Source organism: Delphinus delphis, chromosome 14, assembly GCF_949987515.2.
Source record: "Delphinus delphis chromosome 14, mDelDel1.2, whole genome shotgun sequence".
Taxonomy (NCBI): domain Eukaryota; kingdom Metazoa; phylum Chordata; class Mammalia; order Artiodactyla; family Delphinidae; genus Delphinus; species Delphinus delphis.
The window spans coordinates 59,806,237-59,826,300 of NC_082696.1; the positions used below are offsets into that span (position 1 = coordinate 59,806,237).

The window sequence follows — 20,064 nt, forward strand, 5'->3', positions numbered from 1 at the left end:
GCCTTACATTTAGGTCTTTAATCCATTTTGAGTTTATTTTTTGTGTATGGTGTTAAGGAGTGTTCTAATATCACTCTTTTATATGTAGTTGTCCAGTTTTCCCAGCACCACTTACTGAAGAGGCTTTGCTCTTCAGTATCTTTGCTCCATTGTATATTCTGGCCTCCTCTGTCATAGTTTAAGTAACCATAGGTGCATGGGTTTATCTCTGGGCTTTCTATCCTGTTTCATTGACCTATATTTCTGTTTTTGTGCCAGTACCATACTGTCTTGACTACTACAGCTTTGTAGTATAGTCAGGGAGGTCAGGGAGCCTGATTCCTCCAGGTCTATTTTTGTTTCTCAAGATTACTTTTGCTATTCCATACAAATTGTAAAATTTTTTGTTCTAGTTCTGTGAAAAATGCCATTGCTAATTTGATAGGGATTGCATTAAATCTGTAGATTGTTTTGGGTAGTATAGTCATTTTCACAATATTGACTCTTCCAGTCCAAGAACATGGTGTACCTCTCCATCTGTTTGTGTCATCTTTGATTTTTTTTCATCTGTATCTTGTAGTTTTCTGCGTACAGGCCTTTTGCCTCCTTAGGTAGGTTTATCCCTAGGTATTTTATTCTTTTTGTTGCAGTGGTAAATGGGAGTGTTTCCTTAATTTCTCTTTCAGATTTTTCATCATCAGTGTATAGGAATGCAAGAGATTTCTGTGTATTAATTTTGTATCATGTGACTTTACTTAATTCATTGATTAGTTCTAGTAGTTTTCTGCTGGCATCTTTAGGATTTTTTATGTATAGTATCATGTCATCTGCAAACAGTGACAGTTTTACTTCTTTGCCAATTTGGATTATTTTTATTTCTTTTTCTTCTCTGATTGCTGTGCTAGGACTTCCAAAACTATGTTGAATAATAGTGGCAAGAGTGGGCACCCAGGAGTATATGTCATCCTTTTTACATATTGCTAGATTTTACTTGGTAAAATTTCTGCCTCTGTTTGTGTGATTGAATTGTATTCCTTTTTCTTGTTTTTGTCAAGTTTTTATGTAAGTGTAATGCTGGCCACATTAAATGAGTTTTGAAGTATTCCATCCCCTTCTTATTTCTGAAAGAGTTAGTATAGAATTGGTACTATTCCTTCCTTAAATATTTGGGAGAATTCAATAGTAAAAGTATCTGGTCCTTAAGTTTTCTTGTAAGAAGTGTGTGATGTGTGTGTGAGCTTAAGTATTAAAATTACTAAGATGAATACAGAGATAGTCGTTATCTTTTTCTTCTTTTGTGAGCTTTGAAGTTGGTGTTTTTCAAGGAAAATGTCCATTTCATTTATGTTTATTGCATAAAGATGTTCTTAATACCCCTATCCTTTTAATACCTGTAGACTTGGTAGTGATGACATCTCTTATATCCTGATATGGGGAATTTGTGTCTTCTCTCTTTTTTTCTTGATCAGTCTGGCTAAAGGGTTTATCAGTATACTGATCTTTCCAAAGAATCAACTTTTGGTTTCATTTATTTTCTCTATTCTTCTTTTGTTTCATTTCATTTCATTTATTTCTACTCTTTATTATTTCCTTCATTCACTTGCTTTCATTTTATTTCACTTTTTTTTAGTTTCTTTAGAAGTTTAAATTATTGAATTGAGCTCTTTCCTCTTCTCTAATGTGAGCAGTTAATGTTATAAACTTTGTGTTTTTATTTTCATTTAATTCAATATATTTTCTAATTTTCCTAGTGATTTTGTCTTTAATCCATGGGTTAGTTACAAGTATGTCACTTAATTTCCAAATACTTAGAGATTTTTTTCAGATATCATTCTGTTATTTATATCTAGGTTAACTCCATTGTCATCAGACAATATCCTTTGTATGATTTTTTTTAAGTTGATGAAATTTATTTCATGGATCAAAATATGGTCTATCTTAGTGAATGTTCTATGTGTCAAGAGTATATTCTGATATTGCTGGGTTGAGTCACCTATAAATGTCAGTTAGGTCAAGTTGGTAGTGCTGTTCAAGTCTTGTCATCTACAGTAATTTTCTGTCTACTTGTTCCACCAATTACAGAGACAGGAGTGCTGAGATCTCTGTAATTACTGACTTGAATATTTCCTCTATAAGTGATAGTATTTTTCTCTTTCTGTATATTGAAGCTCTGTTACTTGATATATATATATATATATATATATATTTAATATTTTGTTTTCTTGATAAAATTGACCTCATTTTTGTCAGATTCACTCTCTATGTTTCTTCAGTCTGGACTCTACCCCATGAGCCTGAACTTTATAAGTTACATCCTTGCCCTCTGCTTTTAGGTTGGTTTTGGCCAACGAGAGACACCAGTTGGCACTGCAGTGTGGAGGGAAAGAGGTTTGGGTATAGGTATACGTTGGAGATATTGTGGGTTTTGTTCCAGACAACCACAATAAAGCAAATATCGCAATAAAGTGAGTCACACAAATTTTTTGGTTTCCCAGTGTATATAAAAGTTATGTTTACACTATATTGTAGTCTATTAAGTGTGTAATAACACTATATCTAAAAAAAGGTATATACTTTAATTAAAAAATACTTTAATGCTAAAAAATGCTAACCCTCATCTAAGCCTTCAGCAAGTTATAATCTTTTTGCTGGTGGACGGTGTTGCCTCAGTGTTGATGGCCACTGACTGATCAGGGTGGTTGTTTCTGAAGCCTGTGGTAGGTGTGGCAATTTCTTAAAAGAAGACAAAAATGAAGTTTGCCACATTGATTGACTCATGAATGATTTCTCTGTGTCATGGAAGGCTGTTTGATAGCATTTTACCCACAGTAGAATGTCTTTCAAAATTGAAGTCAACCCTCTCAAACCCTGTCGCTGCTTTATCAGCTAAGTTTATGTAATATTCTAAATCCTTTGCTGTCATTTCAACAATTAAGTTCGCTTTCTTACATGGGCCTGGTTAGTGGTACCAGGCCCCAAAATAATTATAATAGTATCATCAAAGATCACTGATCACAAATCACTATAATATATATAATAAAGAAAAAGTTTGAAATATTGTCATAATTACCAAAATGTGACACAGAGACATGAAGTGAGCAAATGCTGGAGAAACAGTGCCAATAGACTTCTTAGACACAGGGTTACCACAAATCTTCAATTTGTAAAAACACAGTTATCTGGGCAGCACAATAAAGCAAACCACAATAAAATGAGGTCTGCCTGTACTGAATCCTACTAGCTGCTTCCTGTTGGGTTCAGGTTGACACTGACTATGCTCCTCCGTGGCTACCAGGTAGGTGGCTGTCTCCTACAGCAGTTACGTCTCCCTGGGCCCTGGCAATCCCTTTTCCCCTTACCCCTTAGGCCTAAAAGGAATAATGACTCTGATTATTTCTGGGTGCTTCACCATCACTTTTTGTTTTCTGGTAATACCATCCACATCTTTGTAAACTGCCCTTTCATTAAGCACCTTTCAATCACCTCTCTTAAGCATGCCATCTATTACGTGATGGAGATTCTTTTTTTTTTTTTTTTTGGAAAAGTTCTTACTGATATAATATGTATGATAGTACTAGCTTAAGTTATTTCAGAGAATTTATTTAGTTCTTCCCACTCCACTCACTGGTTTAACCAAATTGATCACCCAACATCAGTCACTTGAAAAAGGAAAAAGGGGTCTATTTGAATTTTGAATAGAGAAAGGAGTAACAATGACTATCTGTTGACCCAGGTCTCCTAAACTCAGTGTCACAGCCCAATATTCTCATACCTAGGCACTATTTTCTAGAGATTGTCATAGATGACACTATGTGTCATGCTAGAGACACCACATGAACCATTAATGAGTTGCATTGATTCCCAACAAAGCATCAAGTCTCATGGTATGCAGGCTGAGCATAAGAGACAGAGCACCCAACACAGAGTCCCTAGGTTGTAGTTGGAATAGAGATCATATTGTTTTTCCCCACCTCATCCTATTTGTCAGAAACTATGCAGTATTCGGTTTGAATAGAGGGAAGTTTTGATAGGTTCTCTGTGCAATAATTAAACCTAGGACAAACTGGGAGAAATGGGCAATGGGGAACACTCTAATTATAGCAGAACATTTAAATGAGAAATTCTCATGTTTTTCTTGGAACTTAAGACAGCTGAAATGTGTTATCTGACTTAGACTGAAAAGTCTTCTGATGAGTAGAATTAAAAAACACTTTAAAAAGATAAAAATGGGAATTCCCTGGTGGTCCAGTGGTTAGGACTCTGTGCTTCCACTGCAGGGGGGCGCCCAGTTGGATCCCTGGTGGGAGAACTAAGATCCCCACAAGCCCCTTAGTCCAAAAAAAAAAAAAAAAAGACAAAAATGCCTTAAGTGTACTCTTTACAAACATGTCCAAGTTTAAGCAACTTAAACCTATCCAGATATGTCATTAAAAAAACTTTTTTTAATACGGAAAACAAGTATCACGTGACCTACTCAGTGTTTCCACACACTGGATTAACCTCATTTTTGCACTTGCCTTGCCTTGCCCACAATTCATGAACAATAGGCATCCTCCACCTCAACAAAAGAGCTGCTGGGACGAGGGCAGGAACAAGAGGGGACGGCGCGGCCCTCAAACACGCGCCTGCGACTCACTTCAGCAGAGGTCTTTTGCCAAACTCGGCCGGACGACAACCCCGCGGTCCGTAAGGCTTGCTCACCTTAGCCTCAGTTTCCTTTCTCGGTGAGGCCCAGCCTTTCGGCCCAAAGTACCAATTAAAACTACTGAAGGAAAAAAAAAAAAAACAGAAAGAAAAAAAACCGCAAAACGCCGAACAGACGCCTTGACTGGAAGAATCTCGCGAGAACTTACGGAGCTCTGGCTGTTCCCGCGGAGACCTCGCGAGCGGACCTCCGGGGGCGGGCTGCCCCGTGGCCCCGCCCTTTCTGAGCGCGGGCGCGCCTTGGCGGGAATTTCGCCTTTTTGGGATTTAGACCACACGGGCTAGCTGGCTCTGGTCGGGACCGCCAAGGTGGATCGTTGGGACTGAAAGTGTGAGCAGGTACGACGTGCACCAAACCAGGGGCGCCCCGAGGCGCAGGGAACCGGCTCCCCTCGCCCTTTGGCCGGCCCGCGCGGATCGCTGCCTTGTGCGGACCTGGCGGGGCTTGTCCCCGGCCGGGAGAAGTCGGGTTTGCGCCGGGCCCTACTGATCCTCGCCTGCAGTCTGCGAGGCAGCTTGCAGTTCCAGACACTGCGGGGAAACTGGCTCAGTGCGGTTTAGTAACGTAGCGGAGGACGCAGGTCAAGGCGGGCAGCTAGATCTGTCCTGCTAACAGTTTTTTCTTCTTCACCCTGCCCTGGGCTGCAGGGTCTGACGTAGAGGGGATTTTAAGTTACTGCCACAGCCGGTCGGGGGTGCATTCTAAGTTCTGACAGCCTTGATCTGGGGGAGTCCGTGGCGGGGAGAGTTGTTGAGGATTTGGCCTTTCGTTTTTTTCCTTTGTGCGGGGGGGGGGTGGCGGCTTTTGGGGAACTTTCTGAGGTCACCCCCAATGTCTCGGCCCTCCCCACCTACAGGAATCTCATCACAACTTCTTTGGAGCCCTTAATGATAATCATAATGAACCCCAAACATTTCAGGACATGAAGTAAACATGGATAACTGTCCCGCTGCGTCGACGTTCCTGACCGACAGCTTGGAGCTGGAGCTGGAGACAGAATGGTGCAAACCCCCTTGCTTTTCTTGTGATTTTGACAACAGAGGTGGAGGAAAACATTTTTCTGGAGAGTCCTACCTTTCCAGCGGAGCTCTTAAGCGGTAGGTAAAAAGTCGGAAACGTTGTTTTTCCCTATTCAGATTTTTTATCAGTCTGTTTAGGAATGTTATTTAATTATGAGTTAAGTCCATTAAACTTTAATGTTCATCAGGCAATGTTCTTGTAAATCGGCTTAGTATATCACACAGATGCAAGCTATTAGCTCTGTTGGGTTCCTGGTTAGAGCACACCTGAAAGATATTTGCAAGGAGGACTTTCTTGTTACCTGATGTTCTCTGACCTCACTGCTGCCTCAGCTTTGGAGTAAGGAGCTGGGCACTAATTTACTTGAAGTGAATTCTGAACTACCTGGGCTTTTTGAAGTCCCATTTCCTTCTAAAACATGAGATAATATTCTGAAGCATCTCAATAATTAAGACATGCACATTTTTTGTTGCCCCAGTGTCTTCTCACTCTGTATATTTAAACATATAGAAATCTTATAGACTTATTTTTTTTAAACTTTCTAATAAATGCGCCAGATTGTGTAAGTTCACAGGAATGTTATCTTCAAAGCTCTTGTCTTGGACATGTGTATACACATATTGCAGTAAAACTGCTGTTGCTGAAATATTTTGGAAATACCTGCTGAGGCAATTTCAGTGGGAAAGGAAACCATTTTTGTTGATTATTACAGTTGTACCTTCTTTGAGACCTTAAACGATATTACTCAACTTGATTATGCCCTTCTTTAGACATGGCTCAGAATACCTTTTAACTGTCTTAAAAATTAAATGTCCCCTCAAAGGGTGAAATTCTACAACTGAAGACCACAGTTGAAGACAGGTGAAAGTATGTTCCCTAGACCCCTTTCCACATTTTTCCCTCAAATTATATTGCTCTTTAAACTTTTTTTTTATCACAGTATAGGGTTGAATTCTTAATACAGTCCAGTTGTACTGTTACTGAGATATAAGGTACCAAGGCACTTCCTTACTTTATAACATCATTGTTGACATGTCATGTGTAACATGGATTCATATAATGTCAAAAAAAAACCTCATGCTATAGTATGGGATATAGCATACTTTTTATGAGATTAAATCAGAGTTTCATTTCAGACTGATTTTGAATCTTGATCCTTTACCAACTAATTTTGAAGAGGATACAGTGGAAATATTTGGCATTCAATGGGTTACTGAAACAGCATTAGTGAATTCATCTAGAGTTCTCTTTCATCTCTTGAGGTATGTTTTGTCTTTTATTTTAAAACTGCCATTGAGTGTAGATGCTTTTCAGATTTAAGTTACATTGCTGGGTGGTTTCTAATACTGATATTACAAAAGCACCTGTAGAATTGTGATTGCTGCTTACTTGATTATCTTATCAGTAACAACAATTAAGCAATAATGTTTGATGGAGTAATGGTTTTAATGAGTTCTTTTTTTAGTGATTTTCAGAATTTTTATTCTTCTATATTTGACATCATATATTGAAGACAAATATTTTAGGCTTTGAACTATTCCATAATTTTGGAAGAAAAATAAAATCTTTTGTTGCTTAATAGTCATAATTTTTCAGTAATCTTTAGAGAATGAACTCAGACTTCCAAATATATTTTTCAGACTATAATAGAATATGTAATAGAAATATGATTAACCTGGACATTAAAAATATTTTTAATAAAAATTTTCAAACATACACAGATGTAGAGAGAATAGTATAACGAACCTCCATATACCCTCCCTCAGTTACGATAAATATCAAGGGTTTATCACATTTCCTTCATCTGTCCTTATCCCTCTACTCTTGGCTTAAGTATTTCTTAAGCAAATTCCAGGCATCATGTCATCTCACCCTTAATTACGTCAGTATGTATCTCTTAAAAATATGAACTTATTTTTTAAACATAAACATTACCTCATAATCACAATTAACGAAATTGAAATAATTCTTCATTATTATTTAAAACCCAGTCCATAATTCAGATTTTAGATTTGGAATCACTTATTAAAGGCAAATTATTAGCCCAAAATACATTAAGAATGTATACATGGGGGCTTCCCTGGTGGCTTAGTGGTTGAGAGTCCACCTGCCAATGCAGGAGACACGGGTTCATGCCCCGGTCTGGGAAGATCCCACATGCCGCGGAGCAGCTGGGCCCGTGAGCCATGGCCGCTGAGCCTGCGTGTCTGGAGCCTATGCTCCGCAACGGGAGAGGCCACAGCAGGGAGAGGCCTGCGTACCACAAAAAAAAAATAAAAAAGAATGTATACATGGTAATTCTAAAATTTATATGGAACCACAAAAGATCCCAAATTGCCAAAACAATCCTGAGAAAGAAGAGCAAAGCTAGAGACATCACACTTTCTGATTTCAAACTGTATTAGAATGGTATAGTAAACAAACAGTATGTTATTGGCATAAAAACAGACACATAGGTGAATGGAACAGAATTGAGGGCCCAGAAAACCCCACACATATAGGGACAATTAATTTATGGAAAAAGAGCAAAGAACATAACATTAAAGGGCAGTCTTCAATAAATGGTGTTGGGAAAATTGGACAGCCATAGGCAAAAGAATGAAACTAGACCACTGTCTTACATCATACACAAAAATTAACTCAAGATGCATTAAAAGCTTGAATATAAGACCTGAAACCATAAAATGTATAGAAGAAAATATAGGCAGTAACCTCATTGACATCAGTCTTAGCAATATTTTTGTGGCTCTAAGTCCAAAAGCAAGGGAAACAAGCAAAGATAAACAAATGTGACTACATCGAACTAAAAAAGTACTCACAGCAGAGGAAACCATCGTCAAAGTGAAAAGGCAACCTACTGAATGAGAGAAAATAATTTGCAAATCATATATTTGGTTAATATGAGGGGTTAATATCCAAAATATATAAAGAATTCATATAGCTCAACAGCAACAACAATAACAACAAATCTGATTAAAAAATGGGCAGAGGGGCTTCCCTGGTGGTGCAGTGGTTGAGAGTCCGCCTGCCGATGCAGGGGACGCGGGTTCGTGCCCCGGTCCGGGAAGATCCCACATGTCGCGGAGCTGCTGGGCCCGTGAGCCATGGCCGCTGAGCCTGCGCGTCCGGAGCCTGTGCTCCGCAACGGGAGAGGCCACAACAGTGAGAGGCCCGCGTACCGCCAAAAAAAAAAAAAAAAAAAAAAATGGGCAGAGGATCTGAACATATATTTTTCCAAAGAATACTTGCAGATTACCAACAGGCATATATGAGAAGATGTTCAACATGACCATTAAGGGAATGCAAATCAAAACCACAGTGAGATGTCACCTCACACCTGTTAGAATGGCTGTTATCAAAAAGACGAGAAATAACAAACGAAGATGTGAAGAAAAGGGAATCCTCATGCCCTGTTGGTGGGAGTGTAAATTGGTGCAGTCACTATGGAAAAGTGTGGAGGTTCTTCAAAAAGTTAAGAATAGAGCTACTTATGACCCAGCTATTCCACTTCTGGGTATTTATCTGAAGGGCATAGAAACACTAATTTGAAAAGATATATTCACCCCCTGTGTTCATTGCAGCATTATTTTTAACAGTCAAGATATGAAGATATGGAAACAACCTAAGTGTCCTTCAATGGATGAATGGATGAAGGAATTTAAAATATTTATATACACACATATACACACACACAATGGAATACCATTCAGACTTAAAAATGAGTGAAATCATGCCATTTGCAGTAACATGGATGGACCTTGAGGGTATTATATTTAGTGAAATAAGTCAGACAGAGAAAGACAAATACTATATGATTTCACTAATATATGGAATCTAAATAAAGTAAATGAACAAACAAAATAAAACAAAAACAAACTCTTAGTTACAGAGAACAGATCAGTGGTTACCAGAGGGGAAGGGGTTTAGTAGGTAGGTGAAAATGGTGAAGGGAGTCAACTGTATGGTGATGGATAGTAATTAGGCTTGTGGTGGTGATCATGTTGTAGTGTACACAGATGTGGAATTATAGTGCTGTATACTTGAAACTTATATAATTAAAAGAAGAATGTATACATGGTACATTTAAATGAAAATGGAAAGTTGGAGGGATTTCCCCTCTCACCCTCATCCCATGGAACCTGTGCCATATTATGTGTTTTATTGGGAAAATAGGCTGTGTGAGTGATTCTGTATAATCCTAAACATTATAGAATGAGTTGAGTCTTACCCAGGACGTAGGTTATGAATGTGGCTCAATCTTTAAGGAGCTGAAAGGCAACTAGGAAGAATGGCAAGAGAAGATTATTCTCAGAAATTAAGGTGGAACATCGTAAGTTAAAACTTCCCCTGATTAGTCTACATTACATATTCTATTCCTCTTCAGAACTCCTATTGTGTAACTACATGATACAATTTAACATTTCATTATATAACTGTTAACCTAGGATGTTTTATATAACCATCTTAAACTTCTTAAAGATATAAACAGTATCTTCCTGATGGGGAAATCTATGATATTTTATATAATTTTTGAGATAAATGTAGCTGTTAGTAGATCTTTTTGGGAGGTCAAAGACATGTTTTATTTTCTCTCAGAGTCTTTATTACCGAAGCTGACAGTAATAAACATTCATGAAGTGTTAAACATTATTCACGAATGAGCGGCATTAAAGCTGTGTAAAAGATTTGGAAATACTGTGTAATTGTTGCATGCTTTAAACTACTCTAAAACTAATTCTCACCTTACATTTTTTAAATTAGGCAACAGCTCTACAACTTGGAAACCTTATTACAGGCCAACTGTGATTTTGGTAAGTTTTAAGTATGTTTAATGGCAAAAAGAAATGGTGCTCCCTTACAGTGAATTGTACATGGATCTATGATGTGTCATTGGGCTATCATAATAACATGAAGGAAGTGATAGTTCAGAAGTTCAGGATACAGTTATATTTAGTGTTCAGAAAAAGTATGACACTTAAATTTTGTTTGCAGATGAAATTTATAGTATTTTTCCAAATCTGCAAGTAAAATTAAGGCTAAACATCTTTGAAGTGAATTAGTAACTTGCTTTGGGGGTGGGGAGTGGGCTGGAGAACGTAGAGAAATAGAAAGTGCTGGACCTCATGCTGTCTTTCTTGTTTTTCTTTTCTGCTTTCTCTTTTCGTTTTTTTTTTAATTTTATTTATTTATTCTTATTTTTGGCTGCATTTGGTCTTTGTAGCTGCGTGCGGGCTTTCTCTAGTTGCAGTGAGCGGGAGCTACTCTTTGTTGCAATGTGCGGGCTTCTCATTGCAGAGGCTTCTCTTTGTTGTGGAGCATGGGCTCTAGGTGTACGGGCTTCAGTACTTGTGGCACTTGGACTCCGTAGTTGTGGCTTGTGGACTCTAGAGCACAGGCTCAGTAGTTGTGGCACACGGCCCTAGTTGCTCCACGGCATGTATGATCCTCCCGGACCAGGGCTTGAACCTGTGTCCCCTGCATTGGCAGGCGGATTCTTAACCACTGTGCCACCAGGGAAGTCCCTGTTTGTTTTTAACATTTAATGGATTACTGATTTGTGGGGGAATTGGTATAGTTAAGGTAGTGAAGGGAATTGAAGGGCAGTATGTTTTAGTTCAGGCTAGCTGCTTCTCGTTTCTAACAATTCTGGTACAGTGTAGTATTTAGAATCATGACTCTGTGGTCAGCCTGGGTTCTAACCCTAGCTAATTGTGGGCCTCACACTAGGTAATAGTTCCCACCATTGAGTTCTTGTGAGGACTAAATGACATAATGTGTGTTAGGTGCTTAGCCTAGTATCTGTTATTAGTGATGCCCAGCAAGCAAAGATCACTTGGAACCCACCTTTGAAGGGTTTATTAGCTTAGGAAGCAAGGGGGAGATATACATCATGAGGAACAGTTGGGGCTTCTCAGTAAGAGGAAGTAGGGAGGGGCTTTTGACAGGGTATGCACTTGTGCTGGCTGATTTGGGGTAGAGTTTAAGGGGGCTGTGGCTTTATTCTGGATTTGATGCTGTTAAGAAGCAGGAGCAATTTGATGACTAAGTTAATTTTTATTTTTCTCCAGAAGGTGGGACACGCAGCAGGAGGCAAGGGAAGATTCTAATTTGTAATGAAGCAATAGTCATTTTAGCTGGAAGAGGAGGGTAGTCTGTTTCTGTATTTTGTTTGTTTTTGTGTGGTTGTATAGTGCCTTGTTTCTGTGTCAGACATGATTACAGAGAGGTTTTGTGTTTTTCTTGTTTCACCATAATCATGGAGTGATCTTGTATGATTATTTTTGATATTGTATGACAACTGTTTAATTTCAGTAGGGAGTGTCATGGCCTAATTGTTAGTTATCAGCTGTCAGGGCTGTTTTATTTGTTTTGTTCGTTTGTCCTCAGTAAATGTTGGATATTACTGTTTCATTATCACCTGGGTCCCTGCTTCATGCCAGGTACTGTGCAAGGTGCTGATGAATCAAAGAGGAAAATTATGCTGCTGAAGAGTTTGCAGTTGAGTAAGACAGATAAACAAGCATAGTCAGCATGGTAGATGGAAGAGTGTAGTAACAGAGGCATGCAAAAGCTGCTACAGGAGCCAAGGGCTTTATCCGTTTATGTGCCCATCACTGAGTGATGGCAGATCTGGGTCTTCAAGGATGAGGAGGAATTAGCCAGGCAAAAGATTTTGGAGAAGTTTTGGGGATAGGATGAGTTCCAGGTACAAACAACTGTATAGACAAAGACATTGAGGTATATAAAAACATAAAAGTTCAGGGAGCAGGGAGTAAGTAATAATTACGTATGGTTGGACTCAAGTGTGTGTGAGTGGTTAATTTTTGGAAGGGATGCAATCATAGGTGTCTTCGTAAGCAATGCCAAAGACCCAGAATTTTATTTTGAAACTCCTGGAGAGTGTCTATAAGATTGTAGTGGAAACAGCAAAAATACCTTTACTATATAGAGTGACTTAATTAAATTGGGTTTGTGGAAGGCATTTATTGAGCAAGATTATTCTTTGAAAAGCACTTACTGACCTAAAATTACTACAATGGACTATTTTTTGAAATGGTTACTTGTTACACTGACATTTTGGCTGGTATTATTACTTAAAAAACTTACTGACAGATTTGTTGGGCAGGTTAGCAGTATTAAAGACTATCCCTACATAAGCTTACTCCTGCCATGCAGCTGTGTCAGGGCTTTGTTAATAAACTCATGTAAACCCTTGGCCCTCAACCCTCCCCAGAAATCCCTTATTTAGGGTCACTTACTGAAGTGCATATGGTTCTTATTCTGTTGATTTTACTCCCTTGATTGCTTTCCTGTTGAGGCAGAATAGCATACACAATATGTTATTTTTTACTGATACCTGTTATTAAATATAGCTTTTGATGTTACCCCTTTTTCAGATATTGTATTTTTTTTGTCCCTAGGCATTTCATTTGGATTTTTTTTTATGCCTTCCACTGTTTTTAGCTTCATTGACTGCAGATTCTTTCATCATTGCCATTTCTGGGTCTGTTTGTATTGGTTGATTTTTCTTCTAGTTTTATGATACATTTTTCTGCTCTTTTGAACATCTAGTAATTTTTTATTGTGTGATGGACATTATAGATTTTACGTTGCTGCTTTCTGAATTTTCTTGTATTCCTAAAACTAGTGTTGAATTTTGTTCTGGCTTACTGTTGAGTACTTGTAATTCATGGGATCTTTTTGAGGCTTGTTGTATATTTTGTTAGGACTTTTAAAAAGTAACCTTTAGTCTAATGTTAATTTAGCTCTAGTAAGGCTTCTGAGGATTCTTTGTGGTGTATTTTTTTTTTTTCATTCTTGCTGGTGGGAACTTGAATTGTTCCCTGGTTTGAGTAAGCTTTGTTGGGAATTGTTTTCTGATATTTTTCTCTGGCCTACAGATCAGTACTTAGTCAAAGACTCAAAGGGGACCCTCTGTACATTTCTAGGGCTCCTTTTTTTTTTTTTTTTTTTGCGGTATGCGGGCCTCTCACTGTTGTGGCCTCTCCCGTTGCGGAGCACAGGCTCCAGACGCGCAGACTCAGCGGCCATGGCTCACGGGCCTAGCCGCTTCGCGGCACGTGGGATCTTCCCAGACCGGGGCACGAACCCGTGTCCCCTGCATCGGCAGGCAGAGTCTCAACCACTGCGCCACCAGGGAAGCCCTAAGGCTCTTTTTTTGTGTAGCTTTCTTTCTTCTTTGGTACTTTTACCCTGCACATTTAGACTACCCTAAACTCAGATCTCATGTCTCTTTGACTCAGTGATTTGGACTCTGAATTCTCTCTCCCTGTGCTGCAGCCTATAAACTGTCTCTAGGTGGGAAGCTGGTGCAATCTTACGACTTCTCTCTGGGATAGCAGTCTTGTGTTGCCTTTGTCCAATGCCTGAAAATTATTGTTTTACTTTTTTTGGTTTTCTAGTTTAAGGTGGGAGCTGGGTAATTCTGATTCCTTTTATTCCATTGTGGCTGGATGCAGCAGTTCACGGCAGTTTTTTTTTTTAATTAATTTATTTATTTTTGGCTGCATTGGGTCTTTGTGGGCTGCACGTGGGCTTTCTTTAGTTGTGGTGAGGAGGGTCTACTCTTCATTGTGGTGCGTGGGCTTCTCATTGTGGTGGCTTCTCTTGTGGCGGAGCATGGGCTCTAGGTGCTCGGGCTTCAGTAGTTGTGGCCTGTGGGCGCAGGCTCAGTAGTTGTGGTGCATGGGCCTAGTTACTCCACGGCATGTGGGATCTTCCCAGACCAGGACTTGAATCCGTGTCCCCTGCATTGGCAGGCAGATTTTTAAGCACTGCGCCAAACCACTGCACCACCAGGGAATCCCACAGTGGTTGTTTTTACGAGAGTACCTCATTTACGGGCTGAGAATTGTGACACTGGGGGATCATATGACTTTTGTAAGCGAAGTATAATTAAGCTATAAAAGTGCACTGCACTGTTTGGTATGTAGATATATGGACATCATCTTTATGCTTATGCTCCTGTTTTGCCAAAATAGTATCCACATTTGCTCATTTGAATACAAATTTAAAAATAAATTTTGCCTTATGTTTAATATGGGTGATAATTTGTTGCCTATAGTAAGTTTTTTCCCCCCTTCTCCTGCCTCTCCTTTACCAGCTCCTCCTCCCTCAGGTTTACTACAAATAATCAGTCTCCTCAGGTCTCAGTTTGAGTCTCTTCTCTGTACATCTTTTCCTACATGTACGATCTCATCAGTTCCTTTATTTCTAAATGATAACAACTCCAAAAGGTTTACCTACATTGCAGACCTCTCCTTTGCACTGCAGGCCTTGCATGTCAAACTGCCTGACATCTGTCCTTGGATTGCTTAGATAGTGCAAAGAGTACATCTGTGATGTCTTCCAAAACCAGTTGACACTGCCCATGTTTTCTCCACTCATTACATGGTGCTAACAGTTGCCTATATGTCATTCTTCATTCTTTAATTTCCTTTAAACTCATATCATCCATCGGATTCCCAGTAGGTTTATGACCAAAATATACCTTCAGCCTATCCATTTTCCTATGATCTCTTGAATTACTGCTATAGGGCTCTTAACACATCCTCCTTTGCCCCTCTATCATCTGTGTACAAAATCTGCTTTAAATGTATATCAGTTTCTGTTCCTCCTCGATCAAAACCCAATGAAAGGCCATCTACTGTATTTCAATGAAATCAAAACTCCTTATTATGACTTGTAAGGCCCCAAATGACTTATTCCTATGTCTCTCAACCCATGCCGTCTTTCCCTCACTTCAACATTTACATCAGCAAAAATTAGCAAAAATTATCTGGTGGTTGCTATGTGCAAAACACTCATAACCACTCTAGGGCAAATGAGTAAAACAGAAAACAAAAGCAGAGAAAACATGATGAGAATTATAGGTAAGTGAGAAAGAAAGAAGACTGGCAGCATGTGACATCAGTGAAGCCAGGTGTAGTGAATGCTCCTATAAGGGCAAGTTAATTGAGCACAAGTGGTGCCGTTAGATTGGACAACATGATTTCACTGGTGACCTTACTAAGAGCAGTATGGGGGGTGGGGGATGGTAAGCACCATATAGGAGTCAGTTGAAAAAATGAAAAGCTAGAGAATTGCTACTTATATGGCTCACAATTTTTTTGTCGCTGCCCACTGTTTATTTAAACAATGATTAACATTATCTATTTTGGTTTCAGGGAAGATATCAACCCTACATTGCAAAGCAGCCAATATTAGGCAGCAGTGCATAACATTTCTTCATTATGTTAAAGTCTTCATTTTCAGGTAGGCTGTCAGATGAGTAATATGAATAATGCATGAATTTCTGAGTGCAAATTTATCCAGACTCTAATTGCTTATTGTATCTCATCGTGTTTTAGGTCCCTGCAAGTACAAAATGCTGAAAGTCATGTTCCTGTCCATCCCTACCAGACTTTGGAGGCACAGCTTCCCTCAGTGTTGATTGATGAGCTTCATGGATTACTCTTGTATATAGGACACCTATCAGAACTTCCCATTATTAATACAGGAGCATTTGTAAATCAAAACCAGACTAAGGTTTGCTTTGTTTCATTTAATGTTTAAAGTATCAGGTATTTTTTCCTCCCCACATGGACTATTCATTCAAGAATGAGGGAAATTAGTCAAGAGTGTAGTTCTTGGACCACACTGCCTGAGTTGAAATACTGGCTCCTCCTTTTGTTAATTATGTGCCATCAGGCAAATAACACCTCTTGCTTCAGTCTTTCCATCTGTGTAATTGGTTTAGCTTCCTAGAGTTATTGGGAGAATTGAATAATTAAAATGCATAAAGTGCTTAGATGTAGTTTACGTTGAATCAGTGATAACTATTCTTCCAGTTGTAACAATGCAAATGTTTAAAAGTTTCAAAGTAAATCAAATAACCTTTGTTTTCTAAAGTTTGTATACTCTTTGCCACTGATAAAAGTTTGGGCAAACACTATTTTATATTATAGTAAGATTCAAGAAGATCATCTTTAAAAAGCTATGCTTTCAGAACCACATCATTATGTCTGTTCTGGCTTTTGAGATATTTTCAGAATATGATTAAGATTGTTTTAACTGTGCCCCCCTTTTTTTTCCTACCTGTGATGATCAGTCTCTCTGGTTTGGTTTATAAAAATGTGTTAGCATGATCCAACCTGTGGATGTAATTAACAAATTCTTCATAGGAAAATGTGAGCTGCTGTGAGTGACAAATTATAATTTCCCGTGGCATTCCCTGAATTCTCAATCTCCTCTCTTTGACTTCACCAATTTTAATAACATTCAGTTTTTAGGAACGAGTCTTTGCCAAAATATAAGATACAATTAAATGTTTCTATTTCTGTGAAATTTAACAATAATAAAAAATTGACTCTTCTTATCAGGGATCAATATATGTAATAATAAAAGTAAATAGAATTCCAACTGAATTCACAGGTGAATATATCTAATCCATAGAAACCAAATAGGTAATTGTTTTTAATCATGTCAGTTAATAAAGATTCGTGGGTGGATTGTGCTGGGAGGGATATTTTTCTTTCTTTTTAGTCTCTGTAAATTGGACTGATTTTTATTTTCTGAATATCCATCAAATGCTTAAGAAAATTAAAATTAATAATTTATCTAGCAGCAGAAATAAAGAAATGTGTGCAAGTGTCCTCAAACTAGGTTTTGCCTTTCATAGGCTTTTAATTAGACAGACTTGAAAGTATAGGTTATTTGAAGATCAGAAGACTGAATTTTTAAAGCAGGGGAATGGAGTCTTTAACACATAAACAAAAAAATCATATGCTGAAATACTGTTCTCTTCTGAAATATCAGCAAAACGAAAAAATCATAAAATAAAAAGCATCTTTCAAGACTCTATATATTTCTTATATTTTGCCATTCTCATATATGAAGGCTAATGCTTTAATTGGTATTTACAGTTGAGCATCTGTCTTTTATACTTTTTTAGGGACTTTTTAAAATTAGAGATACTATTGGTATGCTGTATTACGAATATTTTCATTTATCTTTTTTTTCAGCAGTTAAGCTGACTTGCTAGGTAGATAGATGATTTAAGTTTTTTTATATAGTTATATTTATCAGTTTTTTTCTTTGGTATCATTCCTATGTTATTGTAAAAAACATACTTTTTTTTTTTACATTTATCTCTTTAATTCATCTCTTTTTAAAAAATGTACTGTGAGGTAGGAAATCTAGTTTCTTACAGATGAATAAGTTAATAATCCTGTCTCTTATTGAATGACCTATGCTTTCCCCACTGATTTGACATATCATGTGTATCCATTTCTCTCTTCCCTATTTTTGCTATTTACTATCTATTCCTGAGCCAGCACTGTTTTATTAGTGTTGTGTTTTATTTTGTTTGCATGTTTGATAAGGCAAGACCCCTCTCCATCATTCATCATAGTTGTTTTAATAAAAAGTATGTATCATTGTATTATTTTAGTGATTCGAAATGTTGACTGGAGAAAGTTTATTGATAATCTGCTAGCACAGTAAAGAGCACTGGCTTTTGAATCAGGTAGAATTAGGTTTGAATCCTAAAGCATTAATTGAGGGGTAAATTTCTTCACCACTTTTAACTTTAGTTTCTTTATGGGCATGACAGTAGTGTCTAAATGATAATCCAGAAGTTCTTGTTAAAATATCTTATGGAAGTTCCTGGGTATTCATTACATTTAAAAACATATTTCCTAGCTAAAGTCTAAATCAAAATCATGAAAATAAGTGTTTAAAGAAATTCATTTACTGCCTTGCAGCTGTAGTAGAATCTCAGTTGGTTGGTAGGGGCCTTTACTATACAAGTCTGTTCAGCAGCCCCAAGGTGGGTCTGTCTTAAACAACATCAGTTAAGGGTATATCTTGCTTTTAAAGATCTCCAGTGAAAAAATCCTCTAATGAACAAGACAGAGGTTTCTCTTGAGCTTTTAAATAGTGTTAGGTTAACTTGTGCATTATGGAGGAGTGTTGTGACATGCTATGAAATACCTAATAAAGTGTTATGAATTTTCAGTCACAGTTTTTAATGTCATTCACAGCTTTTCCCACCATCATGGCATTTGTTACATCTCCACTTAGATATCCATTGGCTAGTGCTGGAAATTCTTCACATGCTTGGTGAAAAATTGAGTAAGTTTATGGATTTCTGATTTATGTCCTTTTTTAATGTAAATGTTTTTTAATCTAAATTGTTTTTTAAAATTATACAATAAGTGCTTTCTGATTATTATTATTTTTTTAATCAAACAGTAACCAAACTAAAAAGTGAAGGTCTTACTTCTTTTTTCTAGAGATAACTACTGGCAACGGCTTGGTCCATTTATCCATCCATCCATACTTACTATCTATTAGTATACATATATGGAAACTCATAGGTAGGGTTTTTGTTTTTCTTTCTAACCACAAATGGTATCATCATATTGTCCTATGTAGGGTTTCATTTAACAGTTTTTTAGAGATCTGTTCATGTTAGTTCATACAGTTTTATGGACCTATCATAATTTATTTAGCCAAGTCTATTTTTTGATATTTCAGTTAATTCTGTTTATTTTGGTATTACAAATAATATTTCATTGAACATCCTTATGTAGATATAAGATATACATCTTTCAATACTTGTACAAGTTATTTAATAGATTAGGTTTTTGGAATTGATGTGGCACATTGCACTTTTAGTATTTTATATGCTTCTCTGGTGTTGTATATTAAGTTTCCACAATTTATGTACACTAACTGTGAACATGCCTTTGCCTCATACTCTTGCCAGTAGTGGATATTATTAATCGTATTTTTTGCCAACTAATGCGTGAAAAATGATACTGAGTCTCTGTTTTTGCAATTTCCCGATTACCAGTGAAGTGGAGCATCTTTAATTTTATTGTCTTTTTATATTTGCTTTATTAATTACCTGTTCGTTATATTTTGCAAAGTACTTGTTTTATCTCTTGTTTCATTCTTTCCCGCCTTTCTTTAATTAATTAGTAGAGGTTTGTATATATTATGGATGGTAATCTTATTTCACATGTTGCCTATTTATTTCTTGGTCTTGCTCTTTGACACCTTTAGTTTCCGTTATCAAATTGGCAATTTTCTATAAATATTATATAGTTGTAAATTATTATTTTTTTAAGCACTTGAGCATTTTTAATGTTCAGAACAGTCTTTGTGATTAACACAATGATGTGTACATTATAACGTAACACTTACTGTCTTAAAGTGTCAGGACTAACTACAGAGAGGCTTACTACTTGACTTCGTTACAAATTAAAAGGATTTCTTTTTTTTTTTTAACATGTTTATTGGAGTATAATTGCTTTACAGTGGTGTGTTAGTTTCTGCTTTATAACAAACTGAAT

At 37.4% G+C, this 20,064-nt stretch overlaps 1 protein-coding gene and 1 long non-coding RNA gene across 2 annotated transcripts in view; one reads left to right on the plus strand and one right to left on the minus strand.

Annotated features, from left to right (window-relative positions):
* LOC132437343 (uncharacterized) overlaps window positions 1–4,786 on the minus strand; it is a 298,528-nt gene extending 293,742 nt beyond the window's left edge. Inside the window, exon 1 of the long non-coding RNA XR_009522006.1 lies at window positions 4,616–4,786. This is a non-coding gene — a long non-coding RNA (uncharacterized lncRNA). The remainder of the gene's footprint in view (window positions 1–4,615) is intronic.
* A 104-nt stretch (window positions 4,787–4,890) lies between these two features.
* MMS22L (MMS22 like, DNA repair protein) overlaps window positions 4,891–20,064 on the plus strand; it is a 139,307-nt gene continuing 124,133 nt past the window's right edge. The window contains exons 1-7 of the mRNA XM_060030211.1: window positions 4,891–5,022; window positions 5,604–5,781; window positions 6,841–6,966; window positions 10,466–10,515; window positions 15,892–15,979; window positions 16,075–16,252; window positions 18,748–18,838. Of these exons, the coding sequence (XP_059886194.1) occupies window positions 5,618–5,781; window positions 6,841–6,966; window positions 10,466–10,515; window positions 15,892–15,979; window positions 16,075–16,252; window positions 18,748–18,838 (697 nt within the window). The 5' untranslated portion in view covers window positions 4,891–5,022; window positions 5,604–5,617. The remainder of the gene's footprint in view (window positions 5,023–5,603; window positions 5,782–6,840; window positions 6,967–10,465; window positions 10,516–15,891; window positions 15,980–16,074; window positions 16,253–18,747; window positions 18,839–20,064) is intronic.